Genomic DNA, 22,048 nt, shown 5'->3' on the forward strand with positions numbered 1-22,048 from the left:
TAGTTGTAAGCTGAGTGAAATAACTTGTTCATAGGAAGACACACATGAAAGGGATTTTGTCATTGCAGTGTCTCTTAACTTCAGTGGACAGTTGGGTTAGGAAGGACCTCCTTCAGTTCTGTTGAAAACAGAAAATTTGAAACCACCTGACTAGCAGGATTTGTTACCCCAGTCATTAAAGCTACATTCTCAGTTTCTGGGAAGTATACCAAATGTCAAATGACTGTTAATTAAACGTCTTGACTGAAAACACGTTGCCCTAAGTACATGTGGAAATTGGAAGATGTGGCAACTGATGTGCTTCACACTAATTGTGCCTTCATGCCCCTTTTCAAGGGGCTTGTAATCACCACTGAGGCTTAGCAGGTAGAAGTTTGATAGCATGACTGAGCAGAAACATAAATGGACAAGTGTGTTTAGCTAGTCATGTTTATAAAATGCCGAAGTAGAAATGGAATCAAGATACAAAAGTTCTTGTAGAATAAGATCTCAGAGTTGGCAAAGGGGTGTTTTAAAAAACACCAAAATGGTGGCAGGAGGTGTACAGAAACTTTCTGCTCAGTTTTGAACCTAAATCTACCCTAAAAAAAAAAGTCCACTTAAAAGGGGTAGAGGAAGTAGTCAATAGTAAAACCATGTTTATGCTAAGAAAAAAGTTCACCACAAATACAGATGTATGATTAGCTCTGAAATAATACAGTGACTGTTGAGTAATAAGGCAGTTATATACTTAGCATATTTTTAAAAACTGAAAGTGGGTGGTACCTTGACATTTTAGCAGCCCAAAAGCTGCAGAAATTCAGAAAAATTCAGAAGTTGATTATGCTGCGGTGATCTGAAGTACCAGCGTCATTTTCATACTAGCATGCTTATAGAGAGCCCTCTAGTGGTTTCTTTATTAAAACTTAAGGCTGTCAACTTCAGGGAAATGAAAAAAAAGAAATTTAACCCTCAGGGTTTCCTGTTCCATTTCTTGAGTTTTATTTAGAGAGCATTATTCAAAACATGTATTAAGCTTCTCTATTAAGACCAAAATGATTCAAAGGAATGAGGTCTGAGAAACTGAATTCTTTGTTGATTTAGTCCATTTGAAGGGCCATTCAACACCTACTATTTTCAGCAGCACTGTAACAGAGAAAAGGATTGAATTGGCTCTATATTCTAAACTGTGAAAGAGCAAGTTGTGATAGTTGTTCTTTGATCCGATCCCCTTCCCCCATCAGACTCCCAATTCAGTTCAGTCATTCAGCTGTGTCCCAACTCTTTCAACCCCATGCACTGCAGCACACCAGGCTTCCCTGTCCATCACCAACTCTTGGAGCTTGCTCAAACTCATGTCCTTTGAGTCAGTGATGCCATCCAACCATCTCATCCTCTGTTGCCCCCTTCTCCTCCTGCCTTCAATCTTTCCCAGCATCACGGTTTTTTCCAGTGAGTCAGTTCTTCGCATCATGTGTCTAAAGTGTTAGAGCTTCAGCATCAGTCCTTCCAGTGAATATTCAGGACTGATTTCCTTTAGGATTGACTGGTTTGATCTCCTTGCAGTCCAAGGGACTCTCTCAAGAATCTTCTCCAACATCACAGTTCTTCGGCACTCACCTTTCTTTATGGTCCAAGTCTTACATCCATACATGACTACTGGAAAAACCATAGTGTTGACTAGATTCCCATTTAAATATATATATATTTGGCTATGTCACACATCTTGTGTGGTCTTAGTTCCCCAACCAGGGATTGAACCTGGGCCCCAGCAATGAAAGTGCCTAACTTTCATTGCATAGTGAGAGTCCCAACCACTTGCTCTCCAGGGAATTCCCTTGTCTTTTTATAGTAACATACATTTGCTAAGGAACTGATAGTGAATCAGGAAATGTGAAAACCCTAACCATAACTTCCCAGCTTTTATCCTTTCCATCACCTCATCTGTGAAATGGCGGTAGTTATGGATATGCCCTACCGAGCTCTATAGTAAAGAACAAAGAAGGTAATACATGAGAGCACCTTTAAAACAAAATTTATTTAGACTAAGATGAGCAATTATTACTCATCCCTTTCTACTTCCAAAGCAAATAGTCAGATTATTAACAGACAGTTCAGCAGTGATAGGGCCACTGGCTTAGTCCTGGAAAGAATGCATTCATTTTGCAGAACAGGAAAGGCTTGTATGTTACTTATCTATCTACATACTCTAGGTTCTCGTGTTTGCTCTTTATTTACCAGAAGATAGTAATGCCTAAATACTTCCCTTCTCCAGTTTTGGGAAGATGATAGAAGAGTTTGTTCTTGCTGTATACTATGTTGGACACAAGTTTCACTGTGTCCACTTCTATTCCCATTACTTACGTGGCTTAGCTTTCTTAAGGTTGTCATGTGCTAGGCTGGTCACAATTTCACCTTTTCTTGTTTCTATTCCACTCTTCTAATTTAGCATGACAGAAAAACAAGGTCAGTGATTTCTTTTTCAGTACATTAAAGATGATAAAAAAAATAGTACTTGATGTTATTGGGCAATTAGATCTTTGCTTAAGAAAAGCCAGATTTGTGACTAAAAGGAAACATTTTCTTGGAACTTTCTCATTGTCACGACTTAAATTTCCTTAAAAAAAAAAAAAAAAAAAAGACTTCCCATAAGTTAAAATTAGCATCTTTATAAATACCAGGAAACATACTATGAAATATTAACAGCAGAACAAAATACATGATTAAGAAGTTGAATATTTTATTATTAAATTGTTTATTCTCCTGCAAGGCTGTTGCTTCACTGTATAAAAATAGCACCAGCAAACACAGTATATTGCAAAATTAAGACAGTAATATTCTTCACTGGACACTATACAACTAACAAACTTTTCTCCACTGGCAGTTATTTCTAGTGGGAAGATCATTTTGACCCAAATCCAAGGATAGCTGTAAGCAAGTAACAATGTCATATAAGGTATAAGATAACCATGTTATCCTTGAATTACATAATTTTTATAATTAGTTTTATCAGAGATAATTTCAGGAATTCTGAATATTATAACTGGAGCCTAGCCTAAAAATCACAGGATGCTGTGGAAAAGATACACAGTGTTTATCTGAAGGCATTAGAAAGTTAAGGGGTATTTTCTTCAGGAAACATTGTTACAAGTAGTTTCTTTTGCTAAAAGTTGCTTTTTAAATATCTATCCACCACTAATTTAAGACAACTATGCTAGATTAAGTTGTTTCAAAGTAGTTTATTTAGGGGTTCCATTTTCATTCCTCAATAGATTTTATGTATTTTTCATATGCTTCTTCACTCATTAGTTCATCTAGTTCTGAAGGGTTAGTGAATGTCATCTTGATCAGCCAACCTGCAACCAAAAAAAGTATCATACATTCCAAATCACCTTTTAAAAGAGAAAGTCAAATTCATTCAAAAATTAAATTGAGTGCCTCAAAATTAATCTAGTATTCTTTACATAAATTTTAACCTTAAGAATTAAATTAATATTCCTTACATATAATAACTGAAAAGAACCAGAAGAAATTGTACCATCACAGATTAAGAAATCTTAGGTTGTAGTTAATAAGCATTAACAACTTTACACAGGGATCCAAATATACAGGTATATAAATAAGGAATACCAACACTGTAACTACTGAAATTAATGGCATTAGAAAGCATTAGAAGAGAGAAGTAGGTGATAGGAAATAGAAAACTACAACTTAATGCTAATTTTGCATTTTATTGGCTGTTTGACCTTACCAAAGAAATCCTTTGAGAATTTCATCTACGAAAGGGAAAAAACTGCTACTAGTTTACTTTATCACGTTATTAGGAAGACGAAAATATCAGAAAACTGAATGCAATAAATATTGTTACCACCTTTATCACAAAATGTGATTAGATGCTTTATGACTGAAGAGGTAAGCACTTTGAAATGTTTACAATGAGTCTACAACTACAATACTAAGAACCCTATAAAATTAGGCAATGCTTTTATTGACAGAGATCTAAAACATAACCTAACCTGTGTTTTTCCTTTTTAAAGCAGAATATCTATTATAATACTAAGAAGTACAAAAAGAAATCACAATCAGTTAAAGATTGCTTTATAGTCTAGATTAAATGTTAACTGCAGCAAACAATCCTTAAAAAAATTTCCAACTTACCATCTTCATAACAAGACTTGTTGACAAGTCCTGGATTTTCTGCTAGAGCTGTATTAATTTCAGTTACTTCTCCTGATAGAGGGGAATAGAGTTCACTAGCAGCTTTCACACTTTCCAAAGCACCAAACTCCTCTAAATTGAGAAAATTAAAGAAAATATTAAATGTCAAAAGTTAGTGATCCCAAAATACAAAACAGAGAAAAGTGATCACCTCTACAGTCATGATAAAAAGATCTAAAGATCTTTAATTTAAATAAAACCATAGGTTTTGTCATGTGAGATCTTCACTTATACAATCTGTAGCCTGACAACATTGCCCCATCCAAACAGCACAGTGTAACTAGAACACAAGTAGAAAACCATAGTCTTATTTGCTCAAGGGGTCAGAGGATTGAGTATGGGCCTGCCAAAGTGGAAAAGTAGTCAATATAAAGATCTCAAAATGTTCCACAGAGCCACATATTGGAATTAGCAGAGAATCTCAAAATAGCTGTTATAAAATCACAGTGAGTGAATGTTTGGGAGAATACCTGCAAAAAACTAATAATTTTAAAAATGGCCATTCTAGAACTGGAAAGCCTATCTAAAAATACTCACTAGATGGCACTAATAGTCGACTGGATACAGAAGAAAGGATCAATGAACATGAAGAAAGACCATCTAAAATGGATCTGAACTGAATGTGACTATAACATACCAGTTTGTGGGGGTAGAGCTAAAGTAGTGCTTAGAAGGAAAAAATATCTTTTGTTCAGTCACCCTATCATGTCCGACTCTTTGCAATCCCATGGACTGCAGTGCACCAAGCCTCCCTGTCCCTCACCATCTTCTGAAGTTTGCCCGACTTCATGTCCATTACATCCATGATGCCATCCAGACATCTCATCCTCTGACACCCTATTCTTCTGCCCTCAATCCTTCCCAGCATCAGGGTCTTTTCTAATGAGTCAGCTCTTTGCATCAGATGATCAAAATACTGAAGCTGAAGCTTCAGCATCAGTTCTTCCAATTAGTATTCGGGGTTGATGATTTCCCTCAAGATTGACTGGTTTGCTCTCCTTGCTGTCCAAGGGACTTTCAGGAGCCTTCTCCAGAACCATAGTTTGAAGGCATCAATTCTCTGGCGCTCTGCCTTCTTTACAGTCCAGCTCTGACAACCTGACGTGACCACTGGGAAGCCTTGACTGTACAGAGCTTTTTTGGCAGAGTAATGACTCAGCTTTTCAACACACTGTATAGGTTTGTCATCGCTTTCCTGCCAAGAAGCAATCGTCTTCTGATTTCATGGCTGCAGTCACCATCTGCAGTGATTTTTAGAGCCCAAGAAGAAGAAATCTGTCACTACTTCCACCTTTTCCCCTTCTATTTGACATGAAGTAATGGGACCAGATGCCATGATCTTAGTTTTCAGTGTTGAGCTTCAAGCCAGCTTTTTCACTTTCCTCCTTCACTGTCACCAAGAAGCTCTTTAGTTCCTCTTTACTTTCTGCCATTTAGTGGTACATACCATTCTGTGGTATCTGCATATCTGAGGTTGATGTTTCTCCCATCTTTTTTTTTTTTTTTTTTTTTGACTGCACCGGGTGTTAGTTGCGATACACAGGATCTTTAGTTGCGGCATGCAGGCTCTTAGTTGTAGCATATGGGATCTAGTTTACTTGACCACGGATCAGACCCAGGCCCCCTGCATTGGGGAGCACAGAGTCTTAGACACTAGACCATCAGGGAAGTCCCTTTCCCACCTATCTTGATGCCAGCTTGTAACTCATCCAGCCCAGCATTTCTCATGATGTGCTCAGTGTATAGGTTGGTTAGACAAACAGTGATAGTAGCCAGCCCTGTCCTACTCCTTTCTCAATCTTGAACCAATCAGTTGTTCCATACAGGGTTCTAACTGTTGCTTCTTGACCTGCATACAGGTTTCTGAGGAGACAGATAAGATGGTATGGTATCACCATCTCTTTAAGAGCTTTTCACAGTTTGTTATGATCCACACAGTCAAAGCCTTTCGTGTACTCAATGAAACAGAGGTAATGGTAATATCTTTAGGTTTTATTTAAAAATAACACCTTAAAATCAATGACCTGGCTTCTAAAGATACTAGAAAATGAACAAAAGAAGGCAGTTTATAGAGAAGAGGCAGCATTCGAAGGAAGCGATGACACTTTTGATTCTTATTTTTAAAAAATGATATTTAGGGACTTCCCTGGTGGTCCAGTGGTTAAGAATCCACGTGCAGGGGTCATGGGTTCAATCCCTGATCCAGAAAGACTCCCACATGCTGTGGAGCAACTAAGCCTGTGTGCTGCAACTACTGAGCCCATGAGCCACAACTACTGAAGCTCACACACCTAGAGCCCATGCTTCACAACAAGAGAAGCCACTGAATGAGAAGCCCGTGGGCTCCAGCTAGAGAGCAGCCCCTGCTGCCCACAACTAGACAAAAGCCCTTGCAGCAATGAATACCCAGCACAACAACAACAACAAAAAAGAATCAAACTAGACTTTAGCTGCCACTCATCTCAAGGGAGACAGACTTTTACAGTATAGATAAAAAGTCAATTTAAGAAAAACCATGGAAACCAACATATCCACAAATTCCCAGAAGCAAGAAAACATTAAGTTGGAGGAAGAAAATAAAGCTATGAAAAAATAAATGAAGTAGAAAATTTAGCATAGTAGAAATTCTTTCAAGAGATTGATAAAATTGGTTAAGAGCTAGCAAGACTGATGCACATTCTTTCAGAAAAAGAGGTGGAAAATAAGTTAGAAATTTCTAAACTTATTCTATGTGGCCAATAGAACAGATTCCAAAATTTGACACAGCCATTTTAAGAAAATACCAGTATCTCTCATGAACATAATGTAAAAAACAGCAAATCAAATTCAACAGAACATTTTAAAGAAACAATTCTTATACAATGACTATTAGGAATCCAAGGTTGGTTAAACAGTCAAAATGAATGTTTAATACTCAAAAATGAATCATCATTCATCACATTAACAAGAAAAACCCTTCAATCATGTCAACAGATGGAGAAAATTCAACAAAAATTCAACATCCACAAATGATAATCTCAGCAAACTAGATATAGAAGGGAACTACTTCATCTGATAGTAGGCATCTGTGAAAAATCCCACAGCTAAATATACCTAATAATGAAATGTTCAATCTCTGTGAACCTTGGTATGGACCTGAGTTGCCCATACCGTACCCTTTCTCAGTTCACAGTGCCCTTGATGGTGATTTTGTGGTAATCGCTAAACCAAAACAAATACCTAACATTTCAGTTTATTAAGAGATCAGGTCCAAACTACTTAGAAAGTTTTTACATCCTAACAATTGAGCAGTTTAAAAAAAAATACAGAAATTGAACAAATAGAATTTTCATTCTTAATTACAATTTACAGATATACATGTGTCTGCTGCATATTGCATAAGTTCTCCATCAGGGAATCAGGTCACATCAACCAATGCCCAACTTCATGCTCCACACCAACGTGTAGTACTTGCTTCAAAGATACATTACCCAAAGTAATAGAGTAAGATCCAAAATTGAAATTGTTAACTTCACTGATTGTTAGTTTGTGCTGTATCCAACAGATGTTAAAAATTAAAAATATCCCACAGCACCTCATGTTACTGTGGTATATAACCTGGGAACTATGAAGATAGACAAAGATATCTTAGAGAAGACACAATGTTTTATACATAAATATGACAAAATATTCATAAAATACATATCTGAAAAAGGTTTTGTATCTAGAATTTATAAAAGATGCCTAAAATCAATGGTAAAAAAGATAAATTAGACTTGAGACTTCACAAAGATGTGAGTGGCAAAAAGCACATGGAAAGGTGAATAATCTGTCACTAGGGAAATGCACGTTAAAGCCACAATGAGATATGTTGTACATGGAACTCTGATACTGTTGGTGAGAATACAAATGGTATAACCACTTCAGCAAACACAACGGGATACCTCTGGCATAAAAAGCACATTACTGAGCACTTAATATATCTCATACTCATGACAGTAGACATAAGAAGCCAGGCATAATATTGTCCAATTCCTTTTAAATGAAGTTAAAGAATAGGCAGAAGTAATCTATGGTGACAGAAATCAGAGAAGAGATTATCGTTTGTCAAAACTCTTTGGTTATACAGTTAAGGCCTAGATCTAGTTAAGATCTAGATTTAGGCATTTTCACCATATGTAAATTTCACATCAATTTAAAAAACACCTTTGGCAGAAAGTTTAAAGCATTCATTAGTTTAAGGAGGTTACTCAATGTATTTTTATTAATGGAAATTTTAAAATTAAGCATAAAAAAAACTGATGTACAGATAAAAAGAAAGTTTAAACAAGATAAGTGATAGGGAAAGTTTAAGCAGAAAAAGATATGGTCAATATTGTCAAAGATATTTAGAAAACAGATACTTAAATTCTCTAGCACTGTCATATATGTCAAGGAGCCCATGAATAATAATACATGTGGTTCCACTGCTTGACATTTATCAAGTACTAATCTCCGTGGTAAAGAATCCACCTGCCAATGCAAGAGACATGAGTTCCATGCCTGGGTCAGGAAGAGGAGAAAATGGCAACCCACTCCAAGATTCTTGCCTGGAAAATCCCATGGACAGAGGAGCCTGGCGGGCCACAGTCCAAAGGGTTACAAAAGAGTTGGACACAACTTAGTGACTAAACAACAACAAATCTTATGCTGGATATTATGCTAATTTCATTTAATCTTTACAACCACTATATGAGGCAGTTATTATTATGCTAACTCACAGATGAGATCTACATTAAGTAATTTCCCCCAAATCACACAGCTGATATGTTGAGGGGCCTGGATTTAAAACCAGATTCTGATTCACGAGCTCATGTTCTGATATTCTTTACTGCCTCCAAAGAAAAACAGATTTTATTTTTTAAACTTAAGAGACTTCAGCTATATTATATCACTAATGCATCAATGTGTGGCAGGGATGGTGCTAAGAGCCATTTCCCTCTACCTCCTACCTTCCATTATAAAATATGAAAATGTTCACTGTTCTCCTTATCATCATTCCTTACAGCTAGGGATGGCAATAGGACACAGACAAATTATTATTCAAGATAAAGAAAACTCATGGCATGAATCATGACACACCAAGATGAGAAAAACACTCACCTTGTTTGTTCAACTTTGTCCCAACTTCAGGCAGACTACAGTAAACAACATCTCCCAAAGCTTCCTTTAAAAAACAAAAACAAAAAAAATCTCTAAGAAATCAAATTAAACCTAGTAATTAGAACAAGCCAAACACTTAATCCCTTTAATTCAAATAGTATATACTTTACACTTCAGGGGTCAAATTCTCTGTTTTTTCTTATAACCCTTTAAAAATGCAAAATTATTCTCACCTCAGGACTTGCAAGAAAACATGCCATCAGCTGGCCTACAGGTGGCAGTGACCCTTGTCACCAACCATATGCCCCCGAAAAGATGACTAGCTCCTTTAAGAACAAACACACTATGTGCTCCTCCACTTCTGCAGTTTTACTGAGGACCTTTCTCCTACTGCATTTGCTGACTAATCAGTATTGACCAAGTGAGTGGGTTACAACCCCCTGTAAGACTCAGGTCATCCATCACATATTGTTTTGCATGTCGTTTTCCATGTTAAATGATTTCCCCTCATAAACTTGAGGAGAGGACAACAATATTTATACAGTATTTCACAGAGCATTCTGTACTGGGCCTCAGGTACACAGATATGCCCACAAAGATATACAGTGTCATGGATTCTCAGTACCTGAGATCCCAGCATTTCTGAGGAACACCATATCCTCCCATCGGTTAATATCCCCTGCCCCCTCCTCTCCCCACCCCACCCAGAGGTCCAGTTGAAAAGTCACTGATCCATATCGCTATTTGGCTTCTAGTTTTCTTTACACAATATCAAACTAGAGGCTCAGTGGCAATAGTGGAATTAGTTGAGATAAACTCTAAATAAAAAGTTTATCTTTGTGTAATCTGTGCCATTCCAGGTGTTCCCTCTTCAAGTCCCCAGGTCATGTGTATATCACTATTATCCACAAAACACTAACACTCCAGCCCTTTTGCTTGCTCTGCTGCTTTCCTTAACTGCCCCAATGTGAAACAAACATTTCTCTTGAATTTATTTTTTAACTGTTAACCTTTTAATCTCTTAAAACACTATACACTTTCCTGTGTTTTCCTTTTTCCACCTATAACATGTTCTTCTAAGAGCCTTTAAAGGGCCCAAGATACTAAGGGGCAGAATAAACAATTTTTAAAATATAAAGACAATCCAACTTAGGTGAGGGCAGACTGTTTTAAATATTTCAAGACAATCCAGTACCTGTGCAAAATTGCTGATTCCCACTGTTCCAACACCGTTTTCTGTTGTTACCCATTCGTGTTTTTCTGTGAATTTCCGCACTAAAACAAAGTCAGAAAAGCAGTGGCATCACTTCTTTAAAAGCATTTTTTTTTTCATATCAATGCTATCAAAAGGCAAGGCCTTCCCAGTATTTGTTTGACTTATTGACATTGTCATTCAACAGTATACTGCCCAGGACAAAACAGATCTTGTGAAAAGAGACATCTCAACAGTGGTATTATTTAGGCAAAGATGGCTTGATGTGAATGACTTTGGATCTTCTGGCAATTTGATTATTTGTACTGAACATTACTCAGTCTAAATCATACACACAAATACTGGAGCACATTTCAAATGTATACCTATCGATTACTGGTCTGTCTGGCAGAAAGAAGTCTGTCCCTCTGAAGAAAGAGTGATGAAGTTTTGGGAGCATAAAGACTGCTCATAAATGATTTAACCTAAAAAATAATGTGCCTCTTTAGGTAGAGCTGTGTCAGGAATAAAACTGACCTTGAACAATTATAACTTGACTAAGTTCTTGATTCTACTTTAACTGAATTCAAGTCAGCCCTTGAATAAAGTGGCTACCATCATTATGAGAAGCAAATTATACCATCAGAACTCAGTTGTCACCTCAGAGTTACGACATTAACCTGTAGAAAGGCAAGCTCTGCTCAACATTCACTGGACAGGCTAGCCCTTGGCTTTATAACCTGCTTCTTTTCAAACACAAAGATAGCCAAACTACTCAAGGATTCCTGGAACAAAGACCTACCAAAATTTGAGTGATGTGAAAAAAATCACATAGGAATTAATAGTACTTGCTTAGAAGAATAAATTTTTTTATAAAGCATATCTTCTTAAATATATACCACATTCTGAAGTGAGGCTGTTTTCCAAAAGTACAGAAATTAATATGAAAATGGCTCATTAATTTCAATACTGTTTTAAAAGAAGTATTGCTAGTTCACTCTTACCACAACCCAAAAGATAACTGTACTTAAAACATTAAACTCTCTTGATTACACAGCTCTGATACATAGCAGAATGTAAATAAAAAGTATTAATTTCCACCCCATCATTAAATAACTTGAATATCATACTCCTCAGTGGAAGAGGTTGCAAAATCTCACAAAGTCAGTTGCTTCGCTCCACTTCAAATTACTGAATGCTTCAAGTCAATTTGATGTTTCCCTAAGGTTAAGGTTTGTTTGTACTTAAGTGTTCTGACTGCAACCCACTCTCCCCACTGCCTTTTCTTGACTTTCAGATCTCAGCTTAGAAACTCTTCCTGCCAGCAGCCTTATCTAGCTCTCCAAGCCTGGGTTCCTGGGCTGTCCAGCCTGCTCCCCCAGCACTCTGCACCTCTCCCACCAACACATTCACGGCACTTAACATGCTACAGATACAGTCCTTCTGTCACCTTCCCCCGGGAGTAGACCAAGCACAAAGCAAGCAAGAGCAGGGTTTATTGCATTTGTAGCCCCAGTTCTAAACACTGTCCTTGGCATATAGTAAGCACTCAAAAGTTGGAGGGAAGTAATAAAGTGTAAGAGGATTCTGAGTAAAATATCTAGTATATAGTTATCTGGCAACAGCACTCAATTCTCCCTAACATTCTGTGACAACTCTAGAACTGGCAGTTTAAACTAATACACCTTTTTATAGAAAGGACTGGACAACCATAAATACGACTTCTCTGAGACTTCCTGACCTTGGTCTTGCCATCTTGCCTAACTGTAAAGATAATCTTGAGGAACAAGAGTACTCAACATTCAATTTTGGCAACTGAGCAACCACAGTTTAGAGGAAAAGGCAGCAACATTGCTAAGCTAAATGCACCCAGGTCCTGTTGGCCTGAAAGGCCATTAAGTCTTTATACCAGGCCACTCAGTTTAGGCTAAAAACAATGATTGGTACAATTCTCCTTTAACCCCTGGCCCAATGGGGAAAAAAGTGAACAGAAGATTAGGTAAATAGTTACTTTCTTCTGAGTCTTGAAAACAATGGGTTTCAGCCCCCAGAAAATAAAGTGTTTTGAGTAATTTATGAGAACTTTGCATTTTCCCCCTTTCAAAGTCACTGAATCAAATATACTAACATTTGATCAATTTTCTATTTGATTCTATACACTAATATTTAATAAGTAACATTATCAAGTACTATGTATCAGACTATATGTACAGCAGTTAAACACTGTTTCATTTCATCCAACAAGTCTGTAAAGCAGGGATTATCATTTCCATTTTTCCAGCGAGGGAAACAGAAGTGACCACCCAAGATCCCATAGAGACGAAGTGTCAAAATTTGGAACTCAGTCTCTAGTATTGAAAACTCAGGTGTTCAACCAGATCATGGCTATTGATATCTTGGGCAATATTTAACTAGTTAACAGGACAATGTAAAAAAGTAATACTGAACTAACCAAAAAAACATATGCTTGAAAAGCATATCTGAGAAATGCTTTTCCCTTATATTCAAATTAGTAATGTACTGATGTATGGAAATTAGTAACGTACCGATATGTACTACCAACAGATCTGAGAGATTACGGTGGGGGGTGGGGGGTGGGGAAGAGATAAGTAAGCTTCCTTATGCTTGACTTTGAACTAAATTTATCAACTTTTCCAGTCCCAAACAGGTTTCTAAAACAACGAACTTAATGAGACAACAGCCACCAGACCTGTGCTCCGTGTAAGTAAGGAGCCGGAGTTCGCGAAGAGGTGCACTGAGCGCCTCACGTATTGGTGCATGAAGTACAACAGTTTTCCCTCGGCGTTATCTTGTGCTAAAGTAGCACAGATGGCCAAGATATGTACGGGCAAGTCTCCCCGTTACTTCAAGCCCGTGTATGTAAGGCCTCGTTCCAGCCCAACACACATTCACGACTATACTTTATATACGACGATACAGACTTTAGCAGAACGTCCTCTGTGGAACCCGGGAGACTTTATCGCACTGCTTTAGGAAATAGCTGTCTGCAAAATTATGCTAGCTTTAGCTGGGAAAACTAGATCCAGTTCTTTAAGTTTCCATGAATGCTCTTGCTTTACTTTTACTTCAGAATTTACAGTGACGATATGTATAGCAAAGTAAAGCCTATTACTTGTCCTCACTCTTAGGGTGCACGATGCTCACAAATGCGAGGAACCTAAGGTCACGAAGGAGTTCAGCGACCTTGCTCGTGTCTGCAGCAGCGAGCGGCCGACGCTCCTGCCAGAACCACCCCGGACACGGCGGCCGCGCGTGTCTTCAGCCTCCCCGCCCCCTCGCCCCGGCTCCCAACACGCAGGACAAAGGCTGCGGGGCCGTCCAAGCAGCTCAGGGAGATAGCAAGGCCCCGCAACACGGGATCCCAGCAACAAAAAGCGCGCACAGAGGTCGCCTCGCTGGACCCGGGCGGCCCGCGGCCGAGGACCCGAGGTAAGGATCAAGGCCCAGCCCCTTTCCCCAAGGCAGCCCGGCTCGGCCCACGTGCCCGCCCGCACTTACCCGACAGCAGAGCAGGGCCGGTGCGCAGTGCCCGGACTGCACCCGCCCGCAGTCCCCATGGCCGCGGCGAGCAGGGCGCGCTGGGTGCCGAGATGGCGCGCAGGCTGCCGACCGCGGCCCGCACGCTCCGCACCGCTTGCAGCGCCATGTTCGCACGGGTACAGAGGGTCTCGGCGCGGCACCTAGAGCACCCCGGCCGGCGGGGGCGGAGCGGGGCGGGGCGGCCCCGGGCCGGAGCGAGCCGGAGCGAGCTGGCTGGACCGGGGGCGCGGGGGCGGGGCCCCGGGAGGGGCGGGGTCTGACAGGGCCGCACGCTGGAGGGGCGTGGACGCTCGGAAAGCCCTGAGGCCCGGAAGGGGCGGTGGCGAGGGGCGGGGACTGGTTCGTGGGCTAGGCGGGCCAGGCTGAGTTGGGCAGGGCGTCGGGGGCTGGGCTTCCCGGGAGTGGGGTGGAACCACGCGTTCAGGCGGTGCTTCTGGGCGAGTGAAAGCTGTAGGTCTGCATTTGTGACCTCCAAGACCCACCCGGGCTGTAAGAGGGGCTCCAGGCAGGAGTGGTGCTCTTGGGTCCTCGGGAAGGCAGGGTGCTCCCTGTCCTGTTAAAAGATGAGGTCCCCACCTTCTAAAGAGGATCAAGGTCACCCAGAGCAGTACTCATAGCAGATCCAAAGAATCATTCCAGCCAAAGTTGGTTGTTGGGCACTGGCCAAAGGCGCGCTAACACAAGTGCAGTTTCTCTTTGACTTTTTGAAATATTGAACTTTATTACTTTGCATATTCCCAAAACCCCACAGTCTCCACAGAGGGGAGAAACCGAATCATGAAGCTCATAGAGGGGCAAGGACTTGAAGGCTCAGGAGTGGCTTCTGGTGGAGTCTCTACTGCAGGAGCTACTGCAGTAGCAGTCAAAAGGCAGAATTGAGACCCAACATGATCAACTCCTTACTCAATCAGCCCTGTGACTAAAACTTTAGGAGAAAAGCAGAAAACATGTCTCACCCAATCCAAGGAGACAGAAAATTAGGTTTGGGGAAAGCCCTCACCTTTAACACAGATTTTGTGGAGTGGGCAAGAATCAGCAAAGAAACGCTGGAGCGAGAAACACCTGAATCTCCACACTGTCAGTATTACCGGGTATACCTTGAAGTATATGCGTGTATGAGTATATGTGCGAATATGTGTGTGTGTGTGTTTGGGAGACCCAAATGTTAAACTGAGATTCTGCCTCACTTACAAAACTGGGGATGTCAGCACATCTGTGCAGTGGTTTGCAGGGGCTGTCATGCTCCTCTGAGTAGTCTTTTCCTCTGAGTACGTCTTAGCCATTCACTGAGCCTTTGTTATGTGCCTGGGACCGTACAGGCACTATCTTTGTAATCCTCACCAAACCCCTACTGGGAGGTATTATACTCATTTCACAGGTGAAGAGCTGGAGGCTTGGAAAGGTTAACTAACTTTCCCAGGAAATTGGAAAGTGGAATGAGGAAGACATTGCATGGCTTAAGCATACTGCCTGGCAGTAGCAGAACTTGCTCTTCAGTCCAGTTTGCACTCAACTGCTCTTAAACTCAGTTCTACTTGCCACTGTTTGGAATGCTGACTGATTCACAGTGCTGTATTCTAAACTCCAGATCTTGGTTAATGTCCATAATATCAGTGTTTTGTTTTTATTGTTTTGTTGCAAGTCACTGCAGCATAATGCAAGCCATGCCCTAAAATATTTATTCCCAGCTTCAATAACTCATTTGATACAAAGAATAGGTTCACTTATCAATCTGTGGGCTATGTCATGGGCCCTTATGCCAAAGCAGTAGGAAGTGTGTCTTTTTTTTTTTTTTTAATGTAACAAACATTGAGGATTAAACGTTTTTCTTCCATCTGATTATCTTTGTAGCATCCATGGCTTGATATGTGAAAGGTCATGTCATTACATCATTGGTACAGGCACCTGAAAATTCAGGTGGTTGTTTCTTTCAGGTGTCTCAAAGGGGTCTGCTCATCTCTTTGTGCAGATATATTTATTTCCCTCACAGAAATATAGTGGAAGAAGTTTACAACTTGATATTTACAGTCAATAGAGAAGTGGAGAATAGTTGGAAAAAGAAATGAAGAATTTATAACTAATTCAGATCTTAGAACTTTTCCTGTTTAAAACAAACAGTTTGTGTTTGGGTTGATTTCTGTGCCATATTTTCAGAAGACATGTGTACACTTTGCTATGAGTTATTTGATGCGTATCTGCAAATGTAGCTCATGACAAAATACATAATGGATGATGGGTTTTGGGGTGGATAGAAGATAAATCCCCCAAGGTTTTATGTGCATTGTCATGTTATGTGTCTCTTTGTTTGTAAAGGATCCTGGCTTTTTATTGTCTGTAGCAGGGTGGGATCCTGGTTCAACCGTCATAAAAGGAAATTTAGGCTCTCATCCAGATAGAAGGTGGGCAGTAGTTCAGCTTCCTGGTTACACTAGCTGTTTAAAGACCTCATCAAGTATGCATGTTCCTTTCATCTTTCTGCTCTGCCATCTTCAGATTGTACCCCGTGGTCTCAAGGTAGCTGTCAGAGTTCCAGCAGTCTTACACCAGACAGTGTCCAGCAGCCCTCGAACTTATCTCTTTTTATTACCAAACTGACCTTTCCCAGAAGTGTCCCAGAGACTTCTTTTCAAAATTGTCATTGGCCAGACTGGATCATGTGGCCACCCTAAATGGCTCATTGTCAAGGGCTATTATTAAGACAGATTGAGATTTACTTTGAGATGGCTGCAGCCTCACCTTGCTGTGAGTCACGTGGGGTAGGGGTAGTAGCTACTTGAATAAATCAGGATTGTGTCAGCAAGGAGGAAAGCATAGAATGGATCTGGGGCAGGTAACCTAGAGTATCTGCTCCAATGGGTGTGTGAGGAGAGACAAGACAGGGTGAATTGGAGAAGATTCATCAGGTGCTTCCACTGTGCAGCAGAGGGGAAATGTGCACTTATCCTCACAGTTACCTGGAAGACTTTTATTACCTAGATCTGTGGTTCTCAGAATTTAAAGCATGTTTATCATGTCTGACTGCACTTTGGAATTACCTAGGGGGCATAAAAAATATTGATGCCTGTGACCCAGAGATGCTGATAAATTGGGGTGAAGTCTGGGGTTTCTAGCATGTAGCAAGATTGAGAACCACTAATATAGATCAGCAGTTCTCAAAATATTGCCTAAAGAACACTAGCCCTGATTGAAGTTCTGTAATACCAGAAGCATTGGTTACAGGGGTTTGGGAATCATTACACATATTATTGCTCACACTTATCCCAGGAGATTCACAGTGCACATTTAGCATATTAAAAGTGTTATGCCCGATGTCCGAATCCCCGAGCGGGAAGAGAGAAGGCTTCCAAGACAATGCAACTCGCAAAAAAAGGGAAGTTTATTGATGGCTCGAGTCAGGGCTCACTGCCATAACCAACGCAGTGGTGCAGGGTCAGAAAGCGCTGAGCCGGAGCTGTTACCCAATTTATAAGGTGTACATAAGCAGTTGGTAGCTGGCTTAAGCGGATTGGTTACATGTTTGCAAAGTAATCTTATTGGCTCAAACCTTCGCGGGCTTTTTTCAAACTTGGGCGTTTGCAGGCTTTTCAGCTTTCCCTGATAGGTTCCCTTTTCCTTACTGGGCGGATATTGATTGGCTGGCTCCAGGTGGCCTGATAATCATGTTACCCTGGAAAACCAGGCCTACTCCTAATCTAGGCTGCCTGTCATGGTGCAGCCTCACAAAAAGCTCTAACAATTCCCATGCTAAAGAATGTATATGTCCAGTGATTCCCACATTTGATCCAGAAACATCTACAGGAGGACAACACCTGTTGTGAGTTGAATTGTGTCCCCTAATGAGATAGGTTGAAGTCCCAGCCCCCATACTGGGGAGAAGGCCATGTGACAACTGAGGCAGAGGTTACAGTGATGCACCTACAAGCCAAGGAACGCCAAGGACTGCTGGCACACGCTAGAAGCTAAAAGAGAGGATTCCCTCATAGAGCCTGCCACAAGAGCATGGCCCTGTCAGCACCTTGATTGTAGACTTCTATCCTCCAGAACTGTGGAGCAATACATTTTCATTGTTTTAAGCTACCCAGTTTGTGGTACTTTGTTCTGGCAGCCCTAGCAAACTAATACGACACCCATTAGCATCTGTTGGACCACATTTTGGGAAACCCTGAACTAGAATCATTCAAAGGCAACTCCTGACTGACCAAGAAGATGAAATAATTAGTCTGTAGAGGGGATCTTTTCCTCACGAACTCCAGACGATATTTGTTTTATTTCTAGGAGGAAATACATTTGAACAGTACACAGTGGTAGCAACTATATGTATGTATTTCTCTTATCTTTTTTTGCTTCCCAGGCTTGGTGACTCTAATATGGACACAGAAAAGTTCTAACCTGGAGAGATTACAGAATCACTTGTAAGTGTAGGCCTAGTGTGCTGGCCTTCCCCTATTTTACAGATCATGCCTGGACCAACAGCTTAAATTTGCGGCATAGTTGAAACAGGTTGAGGGGGCCAGGCCTCAGACAACAACTCAGACTGCTCACTGCTGCTTCCAGGCTCCTGTCTTTTACATTTAATGCCCAGAAAACTGAGTATCTTCATCAGTAGCAAATCGACGATCTCTCCTTCCTCCGACAGCTGCAGAGGGAAAAAGAACCATGTGACTTAGGTAGAGTTATTCTCTTCAGGGGCTCTTCTTTCTTATGGGAAGACCATGGTTTTATCATCCACTTTGGTCCCTGCTGAAGTTATATCACTGTTTAGAGTTGCTTTTGTTTTGGAATTGACCTCCTTCTGGGAATCTTAAGAGTATTCACTCCTGCCTTTATCCCCAGGGATTTCCTTCTTCCCCTCCTTTGAAAATGACAAGATGTCCTCTACCACCCCCCACAAAGGCTATTAGGAATTTGTGTACAAAGACCCTCATGTGTTGCTTGTGGGAATGTGAAATAGAGAAGAGTTTGGTGGTTTCTCAAATTTAAACCAAGGTGATCATATGACATCTTGAAATAAATTTCTAGCCCCAAGATGGAACCACTCCTTCCCAGGGTGCTGTGTCAGCAAATTGAAACTTGGATACCTTTTGTGTTTCTGTAAAGGCTCCCCCAGCAATGCAGTATATCCAATCAGCCAGTCCCCAGACGCCAGACCACTCCAGGCTGTATACTTAATTCCCCTTCCTTCTCATCCCAAACAAGGCTGACTCTGTGGTCCTGGCCAATCAGATTATTTTCTGTTTTCTACTTCCTTATCCTTTATTCTTTATCCTATACAAGTTTCCTGCCTTACAGCCCATTTTGCAGATCTCTGAATGGAGACAGTCCACTTCATGAAATATTAACTTTTGTCTGTCATCCCCTAAATCCAAGGGGTTCTCAGTCTTGACTGTACATGCAGACCACACAAGAAATTTTAGGAATACCAGTGGCTGGATCCTTCCCCCAGGAATTCTGTTTTTATTTGTCCCAGGTGCAGTAGCAGGCATTTCCAGAAGCCTCCAGATGATTCTAGTGTGCAGGCATAGCTGGGAATCACCGGTATAATGAACAGAGTCCCAAGCTGGGAATTGGAGATGTGATTATAGTCTCCCTTTCATTTGCTATGATCTTGTGGAATTAATGTCCTCCTTCTGGGCCTCAGTTTCCCTTCCCGTGAAATGAGGGCCTTGAGCTACAGTGATCCTTTAGTTCCCCTAATGTCTGATGCTGCTCAGCCAAGCTCTTCCTAGTTCAAGGCCAGTGACTTTTGAAGACTAAGCCAAAGGGACCCACCTGATAGTATTTTTGCTCCTCATTGAACGCCACCAGGATGACAGAGATAAACAGATTCAGCACCACAAACGTCATGAAAACGATGCAGGACCCAATTAGGAAGGAGCCAAGCACTGGGCTGTAGTCCAGGACCTGTCAGGAAGAGAACCAGAGTCATCCCTCAGGGTCGTGTGTGCCCGTGCCCACTTACCTCAGCAGCCACCCTCCGAGGGAAGCTGGTCCTTAGAGCTAGGCAGATCCTGGAGCCAGGATGTTTCCCTTCTGCCTGGGGGCTGGGAGTGTGGGCAGCGCTCTCAAAAGCTGCCCAGAGATGGAAAGGGCAGCCCCTCTCTTCCCCACTGCTGCCGTTTCCAGTATGGGCGTCATTCTGGCTAGGCCCAGGAGCATTCCCTTCCAGACACCCGCCAGCACAGCCTTCCCCTGATTAGCCAGTGTCTGATGTTCTGTAGACAGGGGTCTCCAGGGTGAGCTGTGGGAACCTTCTTATTTGTGCAGAGTTGCCCTGTGCTTGCCAGGCCACGGACCCAAGGGGTGACATCCACTGCAGAGGCATTTGAGGAGGTGCTTTCTCTAATTTTCATAAAGGTTTGGTGTTGATGGTAGTGTCCATACCCCTATCACTGCCTCTCTCCCCCATTACCTCCTCGTAGTTGAAGATTCCCAGCTGAAGGCTGATCATTGTTTCTGCCGCATCAAAGAGAGTTTTGTAGGAACGGAGTTTCCAGCCAAAGATTAAGTTTGACTGTTAAGGAAAGAGTCCTTATGAACAAGGAAAGAAACCATGCTACCCCCAAAGGGTGTTGTTTGCCAGTAGAGTCAACAGTCTGAATCAGCCACATCCTTGGCCTAGCAATACTATCTGCGTCCACAGAGCCTTCAAATGGGTGTGTGTACACACCTAGTTCTGTAGGGGATGCACGTGCACCTGGGCTCACACACCAGTCACTCGGAGGCCACTGCTGTGGTCTCCCAGATGGTCACTCTAAGGCTTATTAATGGAGCTGCACTCTCTGAAGCCCCAGCCTCTTCGCTCTGGAGGATTTGGGTTGGATGAACAACAGTCTTCTGCCTGGGCAGGACCAGCCTCCCCACCATATTTTCCTCTCACCACAGTTACCCTCTCCTCAAAGATTTCCCATAGCTCTTGCATCAGAGGGAAGCCCAGCAGTTCCTCGACCCTGAGTTGGTGACTCCTGGTCCCACAGGACACTGCAGTGTCCTTGCAGCCCATGCACTGCAGATGGAGGACTGAATAAATCCACATGAATTAAAGGATGGGATGGGGTACTTTTAACAAAGCCAGATTCCAGCTTCTTAGCCAATACCCTCCATTACTTATTCAGCATACTTCATCCCATTTCTGAGGGTGAGCGAGGAAGATGGGATGGGGTCAGTGGCGTGAGAGCCAGGACTGGGGTGAAAAGGGCAGGGAAAAGGTTAGAGGTGGAGTGGAGACTAGGATAAGATGGACTGCTGTGTGGTATGGACATCAGGGGGATGATAGAAGATGAGAGACTGGATGGGGCAGGGTGAGAATTGGGAAGGGGGCTGGCGTGGGTTGGGACTGGGTGAAGGGTCACAGAGAGGTGGGAGCCTAGGTTACAGTGGGAATCAGACTTGGAGAGGATGGGGCTAAAGCTTATTTAGAAATCAGCATGTGGCAGAGGGTCTTTGTTTCTTATTTTACTCGATAGTAAAAAAAATAATCGATAGTTCAAAACAAATTTTTTCAGTCACATAAGAGCATGGTTGTCAAAAAGCTCTCAATGTTAAGGAGCTAAATGAAGTGGTTTTGGCCCTTCTAAGTTCATGCCTCATGTGTAGGGCATCAGGCACCAACATGGCCTACAGTTGTGTCCATCTTCTCTCCCCCATCTCTGCCCCACCTCAGGGTCAGGGATTGCCCACTTCACCTCTGCATCCCCTGGCCTGAGGGAGGGCTCTGTGCATGTTGGAGTAACTGGGATGTCAGGAGAACTGGCCCTTAAGGCAGAGTCAGTACAGAAAGGAGTCCTTCGTGGCAGATAGTCGGTCCCTTCAGTCTTAGAGACTACACTTCCTCACATCCTCTGCCATTTGGGGTGACCAGTTCATGAGCTCCCAACTGAAAGGCTCCAGACTTAGAAAGAAGATCCGCCATCTCCCTCAGATTCCCAGGGTTTTCCTAACCCCCCAACTCTCCACCACTGAGCAGCCTTTACTTCTGAG

General features: G+C 41.7%; 2 protein-coding genes across 2 annotated transcripts in view; both read right to left on the minus strand.

Moving 5' to 3' along the window:
• Positions 1–2,695: 2,695 nt before the first annotated feature.
• GCSH (glycine cleavage system protein H) lies at positions 2,696–14,378 on the minus strand. The gene is made up of 5 exons (XM_043898132.1): positions 14,030–14,378; positions 10,514–10,593; positions 9,319–9,382; positions 4,138–4,269; positions 2,696–3,335 (listed from the first exon to the last, which is right to left on the minus strand). Exons 1-5 carry the CDS (start codon positions 14,175–14,177, stop codon positions 3,238–3,240), a joined length of 522 nt encoding a protein of 173 aa, XP_043754067.1. The 5' UTR covers positions 14,178–14,378; the 3' UTR covers positions 2,696–3,237.
• Positions 14,212–22,048, minus strand: part of PKD1L2 (polycystin 1 like 2) — a 106,439-nt gene continuing 98,602 nt past the window's right edge. Inside the window, exons 41-44 of the mRNA XM_043897996.1 lie at positions 20,481–20,582; positions 19,841–19,972; positions 18,607–18,707; positions 14,212–14,371 (exon numbers count right to left, since the gene is read on the minus strand). Of these exons, the coding sequence (XP_043753931.1) occupies positions 14,212–14,371; positions 18,607–18,707; positions 19,841–19,972; positions 20,481–20,582 (495 nt within the window). The remainder of the gene's footprint in view (positions 14,372–18,606; positions 18,708–19,840; positions 19,973–20,480; positions 20,583–22,048) is intronic.

This window comes from Cervus elaphus, chromosome 4, assembly GCF_910594005.1.
Source record: "Cervus elaphus chromosome 4, mCerEla1.1, whole genome shotgun sequence".
Lineage (NCBI taxonomy): Eukaryota > Metazoa > Chordata > Mammalia > Artiodactyla > Cervidae > Cervus > Cervus elaphus.